This window comes from Brienomyrus brachyistius, unplaced genomic scaffold, assembly GCF_023856365.1.
Source record: "Brienomyrus brachyistius isolate T26 unplaced genomic scaffold, BBRACH_0.4 scaffold74, whole genome shotgun sequence".
Classification (NCBI taxonomy): domain Eukaryota; kingdom Metazoa; phylum Chordata; class Actinopteri; order Osteoglossiformes; family Mormyridae; genus Brienomyrus; species Brienomyrus brachyistius.
In genome coordinates, this window is record NW_026042349.1 from 152,770 (window position 1) to 174,804 (window position 22,035).

The following is a 22,035-nucleotide window of genomic DNA, read 5'->3' on the forward strand; positions in this document are numbered from 1 at the left end:
TAATGATTACTGTAGAATCACTGCTATCATATCCATCCATCCGTTTTCCAAACCGCTTATCCTACTGGGTCGCGGGGGGGTCCGGAGCCTATCCCGGAAGCAATGGGCACGAGGCAGGGAACAACCCTGGATGGGGGGCCAGCCCATCGCAGGGCACACTCACACAACATTCACTCTCACATGCATTCCTATGGGCAATTTAGCAAGTCCAAATAGTCTCAGCATGTTTTTCGACTGTGGGGGGAAACCGGAGTACCCGGAGGAAACCCCACGACGACATGGGGAGAACATGCAAACTCCACACACATGTGACCCAGGCGGAGACATGAACCCGGGTCCCAGAGGTGTGAGGCAACAGTGCTAAACTGCTATCATACCTACATCTCAATTGCAAACAAGCACATCACCTGTAGGCTGTTGTAGAAAGACAAGAGTTCTGTTCCAATCGGATTCATGCACAGCGGTGAGCGCCAGTAGTTGCTTCCCTTGGCCTGCGTTGCATCGCCCACAAAGTGCCACGCTAATAGACAGGGCCGCTATGACTGACACAGCGTGTTATTGGATCAGGATGTCTTAAGCTGCCCTGATCACAATGTCGGTTCAGCCCGCAGCAGAAACAGCAGCAGGGACAGCCATGGCTTTGTCACTTAAGCAGTGGCTCTCACAGGTGGAGCTCAGAGGGCCGCCGATTTGGCCAGGCACCCCCAGTCCGTCATTAAGCTGGCAGATGCAAAGTCAGTGCCATTGCTATGCGAAGGCCTGCAGGTGTCCCGTGTCCCCCCCCCCCAAACACTTCTGCTGCAATGCAGACTCAGCTGTGCCACTCAGGTGTTTAATAACCGGCATCCTTAGCACTGTGTGGGGCCCTGGGCAAGTAGGGAGGCCATGCAGGCTTTGAATCCTGATGACAGTGGATCCAAGGTGATGGTTGCTGCACCAGCTACACTGAGCAATGAGGATTGTGTAGGGATACACAGACTCATTCAGCTTTGTGAAGGAACAGATTTGGAAGATCTAGTGACTTGCCACTATGTTTTTAGCTTCAGTATTGTGTCCATGGGTATATTTGGTAATGTTTTACTGTCCCCTCATTTGGCATGACAGCAAGAAAGCATGCATTTAACAATGTGTGTATCACTGAAACAGTAACAATGCAGAACACAGAGAAGTGGCTGGTAATGAATCTGACTCATACAGGGGGGTCATCTGCCATCTACGGTACCTAACTTGCATCATGAACCGACCTTCATCTGTCATTCATGTGAACGACATCCTGGACTATCAGCATGGGTAAGGTGACCGGTCTTGTTATGTACTCTATAGAGAAAGAGGATGGATGACATTCAAGAAAGAAATAAGTATGTGTGTGAGGGAAAACACCAACATAATGGGAAATGCAGGCACACAATGCAGATGAAAGGAAGGAACAGACTGGGAAGACACCAGCACACTAGGTGGAAACTGCAACCCGCCATATGGAAATGGCAGCACACCAGGGCAATGATTACACGCAGCAGCGGTACAGCAGAATTACCAACATGTAAGACAACGTTTCAAAGGTAAAACTTCAACACGCCCAGGGAACAAAGATAAACACGTACTTATAGAAGATGTCTACACCCATGCATAGAAAGGGGAAACAGCCCAAACCGCAGGAAATGGCCAAAAGCAAGGGCACTGGCTCATAAAGGAATGGGAGCCACCCACACAGCGCTGCGGATCGTCCTTGGCTTTCTGCTGCATAACGGGGGAATCCCGGGATCTTTAATGTTTCATAGGCATCCCCTGATGTTTTTAATCAGCGTACTTGGCTGTGACAAGACACCCACTACAGAAATGTGAAGAAATGCCCGCGTGTTTCATTCACAGCTCACCTCACAGCACAGCCAGGTACCCAGAAGCTGCAGTCCCCACTTTCATGAAATCTACACACTGGCCCACACTGAATCACGGTAAACAGACCTGAGGTATTCTCCCCCTTTAGGAATGGCAGGTGAAGCGGAAGTGGAAGCAGAACTGTCTCTGTGATAGCAGCCCTGGAACTGCAGCCCTGGCACTGCAGCCCTGGCACTGCAGCACTGATGCTGCAGGGACTGTCACAAAGTCCTGGTTATGACAAATACATCAGTAGCAGGGAGCTTACACTGTCATCCATTTACTAGATATCAGCTAAACTCCGATGCTTTGCTGAAGACTTTCACTCATACTTTCACCCATTGTATAATGTATTTTAATTTGTGGCCCTACTGCCCAATATTTGGTATAAAAATGGGATTTATATAAATAGATTATATAAATAAACAATGCCATAAAGACAATAACGCAAGAAAGCTATTAGCGATTACATCACACTGTTGACTGCACGTTAGGGAAATTGTCAGGCGGGTATGTAGGAGGTGTGAGAACGGCCACGGGGGGCGGGGACAATCCGCCCTCAGTCATAACAAACGGATTCAGGCCTGACCGCTACGACAGCCTGTACTGCTGCCTACCGCCACCGTACGTCCCAGCTACGACCGGAACTTAGCAACAGCAACGAAATATGCCAATAGGCGACTCCTGAAAATAAACTGGAAGTGCTTATAGGCATAAAAATTCTAACAATGTACTGAATGCAGCACGCAATGATTTAAAAGCAGGTTGCAAAGTTTTTACAACCTAAAGCAGCAGCATAGTTATGTTTACATACTAGTTCACTTTAAACTTAATGAACAGTTCCCTTTTGTCCTAAATAGAGCCAGAAGGGTCTCATTCGAACCCTTCCCAGCAACACAAGTTAAAAGAGCTCAGCGCTATTTAAGCCCCTAAATCACCGCGAACAAACCTCATTCCCAGTGCGCAAACCTGCAGAAAAGCTGTGCTGCAGTTAGTGGGTGTTTAAACGAAATTGTCAGGAAAAGTAAAACAATTTTCATAAATTATGAGTAACCGAGAACTTTACGGAAAGTCTTTGTGGAAAATTGAAAATAAATTATTTCAGTAAAGTATCCCGATGCCTTATAACCATAAAACATTCCTGCCGAACTTTAACAAACCGTACGCTAGAAAGCCTAGAAATCAGATTTATGACACCCGATCCCTCAAGGTTGCATCTTATTGTCAAGCTTCAGACACCACTGTTTTACAGAGAAATATCCTAATGCTTATTCTGTTAAGATTACAAATACACTATCTATAGATGACCAGCAGTTGCCTAATCACAATTTGAATCAAGCTTTTACATTGAACTTAGACATGTTTCTGCAGATGAAACAGATCCCGATTCGCAGTTTTAATCATTATATAAAGCAAGTTAAACGCAGCATTATTGGGATCCCAGATCCTCACAGCTGTTATATGCTTTTCAAGTCTGGAGCATATAGATCCGACTTAGACCAGTAGCATCTGGATCAGCGTAACAGGCTCACCTGCAGGAAACGGTGATCTCTACTTTGGTGGCAGGGATGCTGCCCGTCCCTGGATCGAACTCGCACACTGAAGCCATGTCCTCCGATTTGTCCATAACGCCGCCGTACATGCGCTCCGGGACTCGGGGCCGCTCCGCAATTCGCACAGTCCTGTGCTGGTCGAGTCCTTGAGTATAGATAATCTAACTGCAAACCACCGAGTATCGGAGAGAACCACGGAGTAATAGGAGAGAAGATGCGCCTAGCGAATTACAAGCGAGCCTCACATTAAAGTGCTTCTGTAACCTAAAATAGCTGTAGGAAAGAAGGTAGCGATCCACGTTCGGTAGTAAGTTATGCAAAAAAGGAAGAGTGGCCCGATACTTCGCCGTCTTTTCCGCAAATAAAGCTATTTTCGTGCAGCGCAGAGTCCAGAGAGCAAAAACTGCGAAGCCCACCCCTTTCTGCATTCTTGTACATGCTGCTCGCTTCTGCCCGTTATTGCAGCTGTCCCTGTTGATTATCTATAGCTATTAATCAATTGCCAGAACTCATTTCCCTTCGCGAACGTTATTATTTGTGCGGGGTAAAAAAAAAGATTAACAACTTCGACGCAGCACGTATAAATTAGATTAAAATATATTCTAGGGAGTAATTTTAGCGTAGCTGTTTTCAAAACCTGAGAAAGCGCTGACTTGATATTTGGCATGAATAAATGTTTGTGTTTTTGACAGATTATTCATGTCATTTTCAATACACATTTTTATAATAATACCTCGTAAAATAATTATTCCGTCTTTAGTACTATGCAGAAGAATCAGAACTCGTTGGAATCCTCATTCAACAACATTTTTAAACCGGTATCATGTTTTGTTGCCCAACCTCAAACAGCATGGCGTGAAACGCGGAACGCTAAGCGACACTTCCAGTCGTGCTGCCGTGCAGCCATTCAGCACCTGGACAGCTCACATGTGCTCACTTTGTAGCATCGTTCAATACCGTGTACTGAACACCAGGACAAAGTCCAATAATAACCATATTCCCGACGTTTAGTAATGCTTTGATCACCAATAAAAAAAACAAAGCTTTGCTTTACTTGAACTTCTGGACCAGAACGAAATTGCTTTAGGCTACCATATTGGGACTATGGGCAATTGTGTGTGTGGAAGTAGCCTGTTTGTGTGTGTGTGTGTCAGTGTGGCTTCGGGCATTGGGAGCTCTGGAAACAAATAATGCATGGCAAGATAACGGAATTAGCATGATAATATTTTCCTGACGCTGAAGATATTGTCTTATCTATGGGGTCCGTCTCACGGACAGATTTATTTTAGTAAGTCGATTGCCTGACAAATATCCATTTATTCCGCATGCATTGTTATGAACATCATGCAATTAATCCATACGCAGTGACAGCTGTCAAGGAAATTTATATTTAGGAAAAACATGAAAATGAGTAACGGGAATTGGGATCTTTCTTTGAATGTTCAGTAACAGCATAATCGAATGACAAACTGAAACCAGAGAACTCGTGCGCAAAAGTTTCGATTATGTATATTCGATATACAGAAACTGCATCTGCCGGAGACAGCCAAATGGAATACAACGTTTCTGTTTCTGCAGGTTACATTAGCGGTAGTAAAAGCGCGATAATATTATTGTTTGTATTGTATTGTTCCTTGCGATGTCTGCAATGTCGGACTGCTATAAGGAAACCAAAGAGTTCTTATATGCAGTTGCTAATGTTCCCCGTTAACATCGAACATTCCAACTACTCTTTATTAAGCCAAGTAACAGTCATCCATCCATTATCTATTGCTTTTCTGGGTTGGGTCGTGGGGGCAGCAGTCTAAGCAGGGAAACCCAGACTTCCCTCTCCCCGGCTACTTCATCCAGCTCCTCTGGGGGAATTCCAAGGTGTTCCAAGGCCAGTCAGGAGACATAGTCTCTCCTGCATGTCCTGGGTCTTCCCCGGGGCCTCCTCTCAGTGGAACATGCCCGAACACCTCACCAGGGAAGCGTCCAAGAGGCATCCTGACCAGATGCCCGAGCCACCTCATCTTGCTCCTCTCGATGTGGAGGAGCAGCGGCTCTACTCTGAGTCCCTCCTGAATGACCAAGCTTCTCCCCCTCTCTCTAAGGGAGAGCCCAACCACCCTGCGGAGGAAACTCATTTCGGCTGCTTGCATTTGCGACCTCGTTCTTTCAGTCACTACCCACAGCTTGTGACCGTAGGTGAGGGTAGGACCGTAGATCGAATGATCAAATCGAGAGCTTTGCCTTTTGACTCAGCTCCTCCTTTACCATGACGGACCAATGCAGCGCCCGCATCACCGCTGACGTCGCACTGATCCGCCTGTCAATCTCCCACTCCATCCTTCCCTCACTTGTGAACAAGACCCAGAGATACTTAAAATCCTCCACTTGGGGAAGAACCCCCTCCCTGACCCGAAGAGAGCACTCCACCCTTCACTGGCTGAGGACCATGGTCTTGGATTTGGAGGTGCCGATTTTCATCCCAGCCACTTCACACTCGGCTGCGAACTGCTCCAGTGAGAGCTGAAGGTCACAGTTTGATGAGGCCAACAGAACCACATCATCTGCAAAAAGCCAGATCCTGAGGTCACCAAACCAGACACCCTCAATGTCCTGGCTGCGCCTAGAAATTCTGTCCATAAAAGTTATGAAAAGAATCGGTGACAAAGGACAGCCTTAGCGGAGTTATGTTTAAATTCAGTGGGACCCTTTTCTAGTGTAATGTCATGGCCCTCATTCATTTTTCTGGGGCACTGACTGTCACATTCTGCCTGCCATGTCCACCTGACCCTCCTGTGTCCTCCCTGGGGTGACCCTAATAAGCCCCACCTGTTACTCGTTTGTCTTACCTTTCCTTCCTAACCCTCCTGTTAATTACTCCCAGCTGACTCTCATTAGCTCCCTTGTCAGTCTCATATACAAGTGCTCCCCTGTCCCAGTCATTAATGTTGTTTCTCCTGTCAGCCTTTGACTTTCCTCATTGTGATTTTCTTGTTTTATTCACTCACAGTCCAATTTGTTTCCATTCGTTTAAATTTAGTGCATTAAAACCATTTTGTTTGTCAAAACACCTTACCTCGAGTCCTTCGTCTTGAAAGCTGTGACACTGACAAAGGTCTTTATAAACCCCCAGAAAGAACAAGTGCATTTTTCGCTTGTTTCCCTGGTAAACCATTATAACACTGCTGTTTTTTTAAATTTCATTTGTTATCAGATATGGATGACCTAATGATGCTTTTATAATATAAACATGAATCTTCAAAAAAAAAAAAAAAAAAAAAAAAGAAAAGAAAAATGAACTGCTAGCAGTTTTATTAACCACAATTAAAGGTATGTACTGTAGAGGTTTGGTTCTATTAATGTCCTGATGGTACCACCTATTTTCACATCAGGCACAAAACAGCTTTAAAGCAAAAAAGGCAATATACCAATAACCAATCGTGGCTGCACTTTACAGCAATCCCCTGGGGCACAAACAGAAGGGCTCTATTCCATAGCCTTACATCTGTCAATCAAACCCAGGGAAAGACAGATGCCTTGTATTTCCGCCCCAACACAGAGGCTTTCAGCTCTCCTTTATGTTTTTCCCTAATGCGGAGCTATCAAAATGTGCATCTATAACTATCCTGGCTCACCAGCTCAGATGCTTTCAGCGTCACCACAGTAAGGAAGCCGTAACACCGATTTATTTGTGGTGCCGTGGAGAATGGAGTGCTGAGCGCAGTGTCATGGCTGAGTCTCCCTGCATACTTCCATGGTTGCCTTTCTCTAGAAAAACAGGAATAAAAAACAGGAATAAAAATGCACAAAAATATTGGAAATACTGTAATAATACATACTACGTACTATCAATCATTCATCGCCATTGGTTTTATGAATCAATTCAGTCCACCTGTCCCACGTTTGTTCCTGGAGTTTCTTATATTGGTGTTATGCTTGTTTAGCTCACAATAAACCCAGACTGAGGACCGTATATCAGCCTAAGACTCACAGGAGATAATTAAGTCCAACTTAAAAAGCCCTATTTTCCTAGGTGGTTCAGCTTTCATTCGTCTGTTCTGTCTTGGTTTATTCTGTCTTTGGTTGTGTTTATCACCTTAGTGCTTCTTAATCTGTTAGCCATTTATTTTCTTATGTTTTCCTCATAGATTTTGCTATTTGCTGTTTGTGTTACCTTGAGTTTATTGTGCAGTACTTCAGTTGACACCTGTTGTCTATTCTATATGAATAAAGATGACTTGATCTGACATGACATGAGTAGTTTTGATTTCTTGTTTTCCCTGTTTCTTAAACTAGAGTTGTCTCCATTGAAATATATTTATGTTTTGTGCAATTAAAAATACTTTCCTTCAATAAAACTTTAATTCAAGTTCACACCCAAAATGACCTGATCCTTCCCTATAAGCACCAAGCAGCATTTTACCATACAGTCAAACTTGCTTTAAATGGCGCCTAAAAAGCCAAGTGTGTCCATCTTTATGTACTAAAACATAACCATGGACAGACCCTAAACCATGAGCGTGTCAAATTCCAGTGCCCTTATTTTTAATAACTTATGTAATCTGAAGTTTACTAAAAGGTACTTGCACCCATATCTGGCACTGGTGTAGTCACACCCAAGACAAAACAAAAATAAAAATAAAAACTTCACTAGCAGCAGAATTTGCCGATCCTCTGTAAGATGAAACATCCCAGGAGAGAAGAGCAGAGAACAGTTACATCCGAAGGGTCGCAGGCCAGACAGAGAATCTCTGCAAAGTTCTAGTCCCAGTGTCACAACACAAAAAGAAGAAAATTATAGTATTCAGATTTTGGCAGCACTGCTGTGGTCTTTCAAGAACATGATACACTGAGAATGTCATACAGCTAGCATTGGTCACTCTGCTGTTGCTGCTGTTTATTCTTCACTTGCCTGCGCATCACTCTAACCCCAACCCCAACACTTCTTGAGATCCCTGACTGCTCTTGTTTGATCTCTGAAGAATCAAACACACACACACACACACACACACACACACACACACACACACACACACACACACACACACACACACACACACACACACACACACACACACACACTTATAAACCGAGATGAACATTGAAGGTATAACAAAGGTTGCCTTTACAATAAGGCCATGTATGTGGTTGAGGAAGTAGACCCTAACTGCAGCCCACAGGGAGAACTGGCAGACACCTGAGTTGCGGTTGTTGGCATGCAGACAGACTTAGCAGCGTAGCCATGGAGATGAACGATCAAGGTAGCTGTTGAGGTTCCGCCCCCCTCCCCCAATGGCCCTGGACACCTGTCAGCCCATGGGAGAAACACGGAACCCCATAATTTGGCGCTGGCAGCCACTGTGTGAGTCAATCACCAGAGCTCCCAATGCCAAAGCCACACTGACACACACACAAACCGTTATAAACATCATTCACAGCAGATCAGCATTATGCAGACCAAGGTTCCAGCACTACCTGTCATTCCTTTTCACAAGTGATGGACCTGTTGCTCATTTTTAAAACCCTTTCCCTACTCACTGAAGTACACAGAAAAGCAGATCATCAATAGCAATAGCATTCTCCTCTTGCAGGTGGTTCTGAAACAGTCACAAAAGTAGTAAAAAGGAATGTGTTACTGAGAGGAGTGCGCAAACCTTCTGTGTCCTTCCCAAAGACAGAAGGAAACTGTTCAGCAATATAAACAAAATGTATGCAGCAATTAAATTACCCAGATAAACATCACACTTTACTTGACTTATAGATATTCATCCATCAGACGCAAGAATTACCGTGGTGATTCTCTCTATGCTTCATGGAGATCTTCATGGAGATTTTCCCTGAGAATCCCCCATAGCCTCTTTCACAGGAATTCCGCAGCTGCAGACCGCCATACCTTTAGTCTCATTCTCAACGGCAGTTCCATAGATTAAAGCTTTCCAACTCAGTGCTCAGGGACCCCCAAATAGTCCACGTCTTTATTCCCTCTCAGCTCGCTGTGCGTCGCAGGGTGGGACACACTACCCTTGATTACACAGATACAGTCATGAGAAGCCATTCCTCCTTACTGAAATTGACAGGTTTCATTAATATAAACTGCAGATCCTTTAAGGAACCGTCTTATTATATGACATAACATTATTATGATATGCATCTACAAAACTTGTCCTGAGAAGTGACTATATACCCAACTCAAGCGATCTGGCCTGAGCACCATCACACTCTCCCCAGCCAGGACTCAAAGCAGACACCCCTGGGTGGATACAGGCAGTACTCAAAGCTCTGGCCTGAGCACCATCACACTCTCCTCAGCCAGGACTCAAAGCAGACACCCCTGGATGGATACAGGCAGTACTCAAAGCTCTGGCCTGAGCACCATCACACTCTCCCCAGCCAGGACTCAAAGCAGACACCCCTGGATGGATACAGGCAGTACTCAAAGCTCTGGCCTGAGCACCATCACACTTTCCCCAGCCAGGACTCAAAGCAGACACCCCTGGATGGATACAGGCAGTACTCAAAGCTCTGGCCTGAGCACCAGCACACTCTCCCCAGCCAGGACTCAAAGCAGACGCCCCTGGATGGATACAGGCAGTACTCAAAGCTCTGGCCTGAGCACCATCACACTCTCCCCAGCCAGGACTCAAAGCAGACGCCCCTGGATGGATACAGGCAGTACTCAAAGCTCTGGCCTGAGCACCATCACACTCTCCTCAGCCAGGACTCAAAGCAGACGCCCCTGGATGGATACAGGCAGTACTCAAAGCTCTGGCCTGAGCACCATCACACTCTCCCCAGCCAGGACTCAAAGCAGACGCCCCTGGATGGATACAGGCAGTACTCAAAGCTCTGGCCTGAGCACCATCACACTCTCCCCAGCCAGGACTCAAAGCAGACACCCCTGGATGGATACAGGCAGTACCTAAAGCTCTGGCCTGAGCACCATCACACTCTCCCCAGCCAGGACTCAAAGCAGATGCCCCTGGATGGATACTGGCAGTACTCAAAGCTCTGGCCTGAGCACCATCACACTCTCCTCAGCCAGGACCCAAAGCAGACGCCGGTACAAATCTTAACAAATATACAACATTCCCTCTCTCATAACGCATCACAAATACATTAATTCCCAAAGCTAACACTAATCTTTAAATTTCATTAGGCCGTCCAGTTGATATGCCTTTCCCTTCACAAAGGATTCTAACTGTCAGCTTTATCTTCATTAATAAAACAACAAGCTTATCTGATTCAACCATGAAGCCCTAATTATATTATACCTATATACCAACCATTCTGGACTGGGATATGAGACTTTTGAATTCATAGATTGCATGACAAATTGTAACAGTTGCTGGTTAAATTTTTACCTGGATGACAGGTAAATTGGCCACGACAATTTATGTTGATGAGGCATCAGGATGAATTCAAAAGAGGTTTCTGCGCCATGCTAACGAAGAGGACAGTGCCAATGAGTTCAGCAAGCTTATTTGGACTGGTCTGTCCTAATAATGCTATGAAGAGGCATCATGGGAAATAAAAGCAGAATGGCAACAGAACTGCTGAGAAAAGCAAGATCCCTAAATTTTCTCTATTTTACACACACACGTCGGGTATACCTATCCTTATGGGGCCCGCTCATTCACTTCTATGGGAAAAATGCTAACGCTAACTATGACATCCTTAAAACGTTAAAAACAAAAGCAAGATGGTTCAGTGGTGCATGTTTCTTCCATCCATTATGCTACAGGGACACTGGTGGGAAATGCAGTCTATCCCAGTCCAGGGGACATGCAAACACACCATCTCACGCTACGGACAATCCAGGGACACCAATCAGCCTAACTGAAGGTCTTTGGATTGTGGGAGGAAACCCACATGACACATGGAGAACATGCAACTCCACACAGATCGGAATGGGGAATCTACAGTGTGAAACAACAGTGCTACACACCAAGCCACCCCTGTACAGCCAATGTTAACTCTGATGTGATAGTCATAGCTCATGATACCTTTCATTTTTATACCCTTTCATACCCAGATACAGCCGATGGAGAAGTAATTTCTTCTTGAAATGGCAATCTGGAGTAATCTAAACAGGATGTCTGAAGAACCTGAAAACAGCTTGCAGTGGGGAAGAGATTCATACTTGCTGCAGCATCGTTATTCAAAATAATTGATCCTAACTCGAAAGTCAGCAAGGCCCTCATCCTTCATTGGTATTTGTGGGTAATTTCATAAACCCCCCAAGAACAGCCATTTATGTAAAGAAGGTAGGAGAAGCGTTCTGGGCCCAGTAAGACATAGAATCACAGAATCAGGTGACAGGAGAACCATCTCCAAAGGGTGTGCTTATGAAAGGTCTCCTCTTCAAGTGGTTAATGTGACACAAAATCCAGCACAAAAAGTAAAGGAGCCATTTGTTTATTCTTAACCCACCCAAATTTGTTTTCAAACGCCCAAGCAGTATATCTGTCTGGCAGGCTGGTCCACGTCACTCCATATTCCCAAAGTACGACAAGAACCTTTCAGTGGCTTGCAAAAGTACTCACCCACCTAGAAAGTCATGACAATTGTCTGGAGTCTAAAATGTAATTGTTTTGTCATCTGCATTGCTACTTTGGGTTCAATTCCTGTTCTTCAAAAGTGCTCTATAAACAAACATCTACAGAAAATGGGTTATTATTACTTTGGAAATGTATTACTGTTTCTGCATATGAATTCACAATAAAAAAACTGAATGGACAGATGTGTACAATTCTTTTATCATGCAAACAATGACGACGACGTTCACAGGGGTTGAATAATTTTGCAAGCCACTATAAGCGACATGCCTGTTTATGGGTTTATTTGAGTCCATTTGTGGTATAAACCTCTTTGGGGGAGGAGCTGGGGGAGAGCAAAGAATGAACAAAGAGATGGCCGATATAGACCAGCAAGCAGTCCAGTGAGGCCAGTCATCTGGAGTAGAATGCATAAACGGAGTCTTGAGCCTAGGAACCCAGGCTGGAAGGCAGCCGGTACAAAAACACCTGATGAAGTTTGTCCCAGCAGAACTTTTAAACACCTGTTCCCTACCCCTCTCTGACTCAACTATGCAAACACCCAATCAGCACTACATCGCGCACTTCAGACAATAACCACTGCAATAAGAAATACCATTCAAATTCATCTGAAGTCATTATGGAGCATGACAGAAAAGTGACATTTAATGACAAACCTGCATTTGCCTGCTATTTACAGAAACCAGTCAGTGCGCATATAAAAAGATAAATTGTTATTGCTTCTAAAACATTGTGCGTTCTACAAAGGATCTGCGAGTCTGTTAATCTGACACACAAAAATGACACCTGCTCAGTCATGTAATCGTATGTCGCAGACATGGTGGTAAAGTCTTTCAACATTCTTAAGGAGTTTATCAGATATTTTCTTTAAAATGCTGAAAGGTCCAATGGCCAGAATGTCTCTTCTGAACTGATTTCATAAAACATCTAACCTCCGGAAGCCAATTTGACTGAGAACATCAGCTGAAGATGTTACACACAGGTTGATGTTCACATTGTGCAGGGAAAGGCTCCTTTGCTGTTCTAGGGCCTGTTTTGTGTTCCTCACCATAATAGACTGATTTGCTAATTTGAGGTCAGTGTAATCCTGCCAATTGTGCACTGACAGATTTGGGATCCCTCTTGCGGAGAATAGTAGACACATGAGATGCCAGTTTATGTTCCAAGAGAGATTCAGATGACCAGATGTGTTTGTATTGATTTGCTCCCTCTCTTTGTTCCTGGCAATTGTATATATTTGTATTGCTGTGACACAGCAAAATGCCAGGACAGTGATGCCCCTGTGTACATGATTTGGATTTTTTTGTCTTTCTTCCAATTGAACCTGCAGCAAATTCTCTGTCGCATGATTGTGCTCACCAAGCTGCCAGAGATGTCCTAACCCTATTCCCTAGTGTAGATGTGTGTCCCCAACCAGAGTAAGTGGTGTCACCGGACACAGCCAGTTGATTAAATGACTTAGGGTCGTGCTGCCGAGTCTCTCAGCCTGATTGGCTAACCTGGGATGAGTGTTACTGAGCCAATAGCAGGATGGTCTTTGGCGTGCACTGACGAATGAGAGATTCCCATCGCCGGCTTGGCTAACCTCACCCTCTGCTGCTCCAGTTGGGAATGAAGAGCCCAATGGAGACAGAGTGACACCCAATACCATCACACATATAACTGCTTCTCTGCGTCTTGCTGCCTTCCAATTTCCACCAGCTGGGGTCACACATAATGTGCTCCCATGCAATTTCCACAGGGAGCAGGAAAACAAAACCCATTAAAAGCCAAGTGCCAGAGCACGTACAAGCCGCACTGCACGCTGCCGCTGTGCCACAGTGGCACCCTATTTCACACCCGGAGCCGCAACTCCTAGAGTGTAAGAGGGCGGCCGAGCTAGAGGGGCTCAACGCACTCACACACGCAGACATCAATACACGCAAACACACACGCAGACATCAATACACGCAAACACACGCAGATATAAAAACACGCATACGCAGATAAACGCAGACATAAAAACACATGCAAATATACACACACAAACACACATATCCATACAGACACACATCCATAGGCACACACACAGCCAGGCAGAGACACACACACACATACAAACACCCATAGACCGACAGACAGACAATTGTGAACACATGAACAATAGCGGACCACAGGGCAGTCACCAGGGGCAGATGGTCGGGGGGACTGCAGGCAAATGGATCCCAGACAACATTTTAAATTCTGGGAAATTCCAAAGAATGCATCTGATGGACACTACGCTGTCCCATAAGGCCACTGGACCTGCACCAGAAGGACTGGTTCTGGTTTTTCATTGAGTTTTTAGCAGTTTCACAGGGGTTAAGCTATGTCATTCCTACACATCTGGGTCAGGTAATGTGAGACAGTGTGTTATCAGAGTTCAGCAGAATGAATGACACAATGGTGATTTATTTTTGCCAAATAAAAACATGTTACACAAAATAAAAGCACTATAGACCATAAACGACACCTGCTAATGTTAAACATGCACCTTAACGCCATTCACTCCAACACATCACTTATACTCTTAATCTGCACCCCCTGTTGGACTAAACCATGTGGTGCATGGACATTCGGGACGAGCACAAAGTAGAGGTACTCCTCCGCATCGAAAGGACCAAGCTGAGGTGGTTCTGGTATCTATCTGGGATACCTCTGGTATCAAATCTAGGATGCCTCCTTGGGCATGGTGAACTGGAACTGGAATTATACATCTCGGCTGGCCTGGTATTGGTAGGTGGCTGGTGAGAGGGAGGTCTGGGCATCCCCGCACAGACTACTGCACCTACTAACTGACCCCAAATAAGCAACGGATAATGGATGGAGGATTGATGAGAAAAAAAAAAATCTAAAATGGATAAAATCTAAATGAAAGGAGAGATTATGGAAAGGACAGGAAACAAACAGGCAGTTTGGATCGGCATCCAAAAAATCAGAGATAACAGACAGAGACCTGTGCCTTCCGATGACGCCCCAGACAGAGACCAGTGCCTTCCGATGACGCCCCAGACAGAGACCAGTGCCTTCCGATGACGCCCCAGACAGAGACCAGTGCCTTCTGATGACGCATCAGAAAGACAATGCACAGATACGTCTATGTATCTAAATAAAGGAGCATCTTGAGGCATCTTCAGTTCATTAACTAAAAGGTATTACGTAATGTAATACAGTTTAAACAAATAAGAAAGTTTTAATTATGTTGATTTCTGACCTACATCTGTTGTGGACTGCTGTGTGAATGCATATATTTCACAGATTTTCAAATAATACTTTGAGATTTTACTGATCTGCACAGATGCCCGCAGCTGCATCAGGCTGCCCGTCACCATGGAGAATGTCTGAAGACCGGCAGCCACTCCTGTGACCTGCTGCACAGCTCTGGCAACAAAGGCACCGCTGACTCCTGGTCAGGGCGGCAAAAGAGAGCTGGATGTGTGGAGGCTGCATTAAGACGGACTGGGGTCTGCAGGCACTGCTGTCGAGAGTGCCAGTGAGGTGGAAGGATAAAGGTGTTTCCTCTTAGCCCTCCTGTCAGCAGCTCTGCTCTGCACACAGACACATATAGACACGCATGCATTCACACATCACATCTGCCTATGATACCATAGATAGTAACTGATGGGACAGACAAACCACAACTTTAAAATACCCTCAGGTTAAATGTGGGTAAAGACTGCATTCCATGTTGTGCTCAAAAGTGGTGCTCAGGAAATTCAGTAATGGTTCCAGTAATGGTCTACTTCACAGCCGCATAGCTCAGACAGCATACACTATGGCTTCAGGTCATCAGCAAATATAGCCAAAGACTTTGGTAAAGCTGAACAACCTTTCTCTAGTTTGTTATGGACTCGCACACTATTTGGGGTGACCCTACCTTCTAGAGATAGGCTCCAAACTTGCCCTGGGCTGGAGAAAGCTGTGAATGAAAGATGGATTACCAAACAGAACCTCAGGAAAAGCAGACAGTCCTCCTTTCACTTTATAAAAGCAGCACTATAAAAGCGATACATATTCAATTGAAGAGCAACATACATCTGTCCTCTATCCAGAGCTGCAGGGTGTTTAGACCCCAGTCCAGTGAGCACTTTGTGAGCACTAGACCTTCATTCATTTAATTCACAAAAAATTCACAATGGCAACAGTAGCTAAAATTTGCTCTTACCTTTTATGACCTTTCTGAGTGATGGTTCAGAAAGCCTCACAAAAAGAACATATAACCTTAATATGAAATACAAGTTATTTTTTAGTGCAGACATAGGACAACAGACATGCAATGATAGCAAGTAGGCAGAAGCGTGGGGCTGTTAAGTTCCTTCAAAGATAACATTTGGTGGACGCAGTTTGCTGCACGCTTGCTTTGCACATCTGAATAACCGGTTAGATGCAGTATATGGGAAGAACGTCACTCAACTCAAAGTTCACACTAGGGCTGCCGCGATTAGTTGACATGGTCGATGACATTGACATCTATATTTTAAAATTTATTTAGTTTTAATGAAATTACCTATATGATTTCTAAAACACCGCAATCCATTATAACAAATGTTTTCTTTTAATATCACTATGTAATTATAGGAGTAGTTCAGATTATCACTAAACAAAAAGGTTGTACACTGTGCAACGTTTCCATGGCATACTAAGGCAGCACTAGCACCATACATGAATACCTGAAGGGAAAACACACAGGGGCTATTTTGGATGATGGACCGCCAGAAAAGGCAAAACCCCACCATAAATGTTGTCCATTATTGTTTATTAAATGACCATTATTACGGAGAGCTTCTTAATATCTTTTGTCCTTGAGGCTGCTAAATACACTCATTATGAAAGCCAAGAAGTTGTCTGATTGCTACCATAGAATCTTCATTAAATAAGTTGTGAAAATGCTTAGGCTAAAATCTGATGTTGACGGTGCCAGTGTGCGCGTTGGACTTTCTGGGACCAGCGTCGTTATAGTAAACTGAAATAAAAATGAAAACTTTAATCTGCAAAAAGTACCACAGCACCACTAACATTTTTTTTGCCTTGTTTAACCACAGTATCTCCTCCTCCGACAGATGTTGATACTAATCTGTCCATTCCTTATCACTTGTGTTTTTATTTATTAAGCATGATGATACGCCAAATTTATACAGATTACTAACTTTTGGGCATCAAAATATGCACCTCATTAATTTTTAGGCATACTACTGAATGTGGCAAATCATTGCTAATGGTAATTTAACACGGTGATTTTGCCTTTTCTGGAGGCCCAGATTAGCGCCTGTGTGTGTTTTCTCTTCTGCTGCACATGCACAGTGCTAGTACCGCCATAGTATGTCATCACACTTTGCGCAGTGTAAAACCATCTTTTGGTTTTACGATAATCTGAACTTCTAATATTAATTAATAATATTAAAATGAAAACATATGTTATTATGAACTGAAGCGTTTTAGAACTCATAAAGGTAATTTTATAAAAATTATTTTAAAACTATGCATTGATGTAAAACATTTATGCCAAAACATTTCCAGCATTAACGTCATCGACTACGTCAAGTAATAGCGGCAGTCCTAGTTGCATGCTATCATATTGAGTTTTACTACAACATAGCTTTGATGACATGTAGCTGCATGTCACGACCGTGGGCGAGCAAGGCGATGATCGTGCGGGTCGGCTGGTAAGGAGGCAGGTAAACAGGTGGAAATCGGGGCTGAACACGGGGTTTATTGGGGTAAAGGGAGCAGGAGACATTCACCACACCGAATACACACCAGAACCACAATGACGGACCAGGCAAACAGGAAAGAGCAGGACTTAAATAAGACAAGACTAATCAAAGTAATCGAACACAGCAGGAGACGATCAGGGAAGCACACGTGGGTAATCAGGGGGCGTGGCACACACGAGGAGCTTACGAGCCAGGTATCACATTGCGGTTCATGAATTTGCTAATTTTAGGCTAACTCTCAGTTCTATCACTTTCCGTTAGTACTCCAAGACAAAAGTACAACTTAAACATATATAGTGATTTTTTTAACCACAAAAATATATCATTTTTGAGCATATAACCAATAGTTTCTTTAAAATACACTTATTTGAGGGAAACAAGACAACTACTTGAAATGATTTTCAAATGACATTTAAACAGTTTCATGAGGTTTTGGTAACAGGACTGAGAAAAATGCAGTCATACTCCACTTAAAAACCTCATTTAAAAAAAAGTTGCCCGATATAAACCAATGCACATTTTTAACAGTTAAATATCTGTATTATCTAGATTAAGTGTTGAAACATGCAAATGGAACCGATTCAGTGGAATCACCCCTAAGCATTTGAAAATAATGTTTTAGTTTAAGACTTGTAGCAGAGCCCTCTGGGAATACACATAGAGGAGTACTATAGTTACCTAGTACTGTAGTGAGTGTATCTCAGGATACTCTCTCCCCCCCCCCCCCCCCCAATAACCTTTTTTCTAAATCTACTTGTCTCCCATTTTCATACACATTTATGGGGACTGAGCCCCCTAGGGATCACAACCTAGAATCTGCCCTGTTTTAGACACTGTTTTTCCCCTGTCCTTGCCAACGGGTTTATTTGCAAAGGTAGTCCAAATCCCCGTCTGTGTCAGATCTGTAGTAGACAGATAAGTACGATGTAAAAAGCTACACACTATTGTCATCCAGCCAAAAACAAGCAAAAAGTAAACCAACACGATCGTTCAGCTGTATTAAGGAAGAGAGAGAATTTTAAAAGCAGAAAAAGGGCTTATGCACCCTCTGGTGGCAGTAAAGAGGAATTATTTTGTGCATCTGTATTAGTTACTCTTTTGAGGGGAAAAAGTTATGATGAATAAATTGACAATATATCTTTCCATCTTCAAGCTGCTTTGACAGATCTGCCCAGCAAATGCATTGCAGCGTTGTGCTAATGGCATGACACACACTCACACATTATGGGCAATTTAAAGACGGAAATTCATCTAACAAAATGCTTTTGGGCCATTGGAGAAATCCTAGACAACACGGGAGTGAGATCTAAACCCCAATCCAGGAAGCGTGAAGCAACTGTGCTCCATACTGCATGCTATATATAATACTTTATTATATTAATCATATATTGTATTATTGAAACAGTACAAGTTATATACCGTAGTTCTTGCTATATTTTATGGTTGAATTTATTTCATAATAATGAATATTTTAATAATGCTGAGAAGCCTCAGTAATATTGGTTAGATAACATCTAATTATACAAATTATCCTTAAAAAATTTCAATCCCACAACATTCCATCATCCATTCATCCATCTTGCAGCTGCTTCCATAAGATGGGATGCCAGTCTTCAAACATTATATTAGAATGAAAATGTAGGCAGTTTAGTCACCACAGAAATACAGTCACAGTTTCTGCACAAAGTGAAACAACATATTGTACTTCAGAGGTCCAGATATCTTACAGTACATAATTATGTTCGTTAAGAATTAATATATCTTACAGTACATAATTATGTTCGTTAAGAATTAATATATCTTACAGTACATAATTATGTTCGTTAAGAATTAATATATGGCATTCTGAATTCTCTCCCTTGGTTCTCATGGTAGCTTTTCAAAATTCATTTTGGTTCTTAACTAGGGTTGCCACCATCGTCCTGTATTATACGGGACGTGGGCATATTCTAACACACGATCTTCCCGCATTATAAAGAACGCTGGCAACCTTATTCACCTGAGATGATTTTCCACTCAGATCACAGAATGCAGGTTTCCTTGTCATTCCAAATATAAAGTGACAGCTGGCGGTAAAGCATACTACTACAGGGCCCCTATATTGGGGAATGTTTTACCAGCCTATGTTCAGGATGCGAAATTGGTCTCAGTCTTTAGATTTAGACTCAAGACCTATTACTACAGTTTAGCTTACCCCCAACCTAACACATAACACACCGAAACTATGTACATGCCATTTTAATCTACTGTGCTTGTAATGTGTCTATGCATGTTCTGACCAGCCATGCTCTCTGCCTTCCTGCCAACATATCTGGATGGTGCCCGGGGGTGAGACCTGTCCTGCAGGTCACAAACCCAGGTCCTGTATGATGTACATTATGCAGCATCATATCTTTCAAGTCTTTGGCAGCTCTGCAAATGTCATAAAACCAAGAGCTGAAACATGAGTGTTACAGCTGTGCCTGGATGGACACCCATGTGTGATGCAACATAACTGGGTGTATCAGTTTCTTATTTGTTGTATATGTTTTTTTACATGGTACAATTCGGACGCAAGGCTATTCCAAGTGCTACACATTAAAATACTCATTAAACCACAATAAATAAAACAGAAGCCTAAGCGGCAAACATTTACTTTAAAAAAAGTTACATTTTAGGTCACAGAGAATGACTTAATTTATTGAAAAGCTGCAGCAAACAGTAACGTTTTAAACCCTGATTTAAATGAGCTTGATTCTGGGAACACTGAGTAAACCTTTCCCAGTTGACCTCAGGGGTCTGGATGTTTAAGTAAACAAGATTTCTCGTGCTGGTAATATAAAATTTTGGTGAAAAACAAGTTCAGTGCTGTGAAATGTTATTTATAAACAAATAAATTTGTTTCTCTTGCATTATAGAGAAGTAAAGATAAGTATTTTGGTGGTTGATATGGAATGGGTAGAAAAATCACAAAAATTTAAGACATCACAATCCATTTCAGTTGGCTTATGTGGTGTGTGTGTTGCTCACCTTCCAAAGTAAAATGTCTACGGCTACCATAAACTACTATTTTACTGATTAATTGACCAATCTAATTGATTCATTTTTCTACAGAAAATCAGACAGACAATTTAAGTTAGTGTGTTTTCAAAACAAAATTATGTTATTGCAGGACTTTAGGTAATTGATGCCAGCTTTTCAGCACTACATGGACATTACCCCAACAATTCGATAAGCAAATTAGCAGTATGCCTCAAATATTAATGAGATGCATATTGTGATGCGCAAAAGTTAGTAATCTGCATAAATTCGACGTGTCTTTGTGCTTGTTAAATTTGGTTACAGGTGCACGCTACATGCTACTGTTTTGCTAAATCATGGATGCGATAAGCACTTCAGTCAACAAAGGGACAGCTCAGCAACCACAACATTTATCGTACATAAACAAGGTGAAAAGATGGTGGTGGTGTGGCAATGTTTTTGCTGATTAAAGTCTGACACTTTTTTTGTAAATATAGTTTTCATTTTTATTTCAGTTCATGAATTATTTCCTTTTGTGCCCATTTTCAGTTTACGACAATAACGCTGGTTCCGACAAGCGCAATGTTGGAGATCCGTTAGACCATCAATCCACATATAACACGCTCAAATTTTAGCCTGAACATTTTCTCAAAAACTTATTCAATGGAGATTCTAAGGTAGCAGGCAGACACCTTTATGGCTTTAATAATGAGTGCATTTAGCAACTACAAGGATAAAAGATATTTAAAAGCGAAAGGTAATTTAATAAAGATGAACGGATAACACTTGGGGTGGTTCTGCATATTCTGGCAGTCCAGAATAGCCCCTCTGCGTTCCCTATCCAGATGCTCATGCACAGCACTAGTGCCCGTGTGGTATACCATCAAACTTTGCACAATGTACCACTTTTTTGTTTTGTGGTAATTTGAACTACTCCCATAATTACGTAGTGATATTAAAGGAAAACATTTGTTATGAATAGAAGCGTTTTAGAAATCATAATGGTAATTTTATTAAAATAAAAACCGATGCACAATAAAATATTGATGTGGACGCATCTTCAGTGTCGACGTCATCGACTACATTGACTTATCGCGGCAGCCCTAAAAATGCCTGATGTGCAAAGCAGCCTATAATACATTGGACCTTCTTGTGGATGTTGCTTTGCAAACAGAGGTAATTTGGAAACAGTAGAACACGAGTAACCCTTGCTTGTTTTGGGTCAAGAGAAAATAACGTTGTATTGGGCCAATAAGATGATTTAAGATTCGACTAAGAAGCCAGAGAAACTAAATGCACAGGAATAACACACCGCATTTAAAACAGTAA

At 42.9% G+C, this 22,035-nt stretch overlaps 1 protein-coding gene across 4 annotated transcripts in view; it reads right to left on the minus strand.

Annotated features, from left to right (window-relative positions):
• The window catches only part of LOC125726683 (copine-5-like), a 92,481-nt gene extending 88,648 nt beyond the window's left edge, over positions 1 to 3,833 (minus strand). For all 4 annotated transcript variants that reach the window (XM_049003059.1, XM_049003058.1, XM_049003057.1 and 1 more), the window contains exon 1: positions 3,408 to 3,833. In XM_049003059.1, the coding sequence (XP_048859016.1) occupies positions 3,408 to 3,517 (110 nt within the window). In that variant the 5' untranslated portion in view covers positions 3,518 to 3,833. The remainder of the gene's footprint in view (positions 1 to 3,407) is intronic.
• Between the last annotated feature and the right edge of the window lie 18,202 nt (positions 3,834 to 22,035).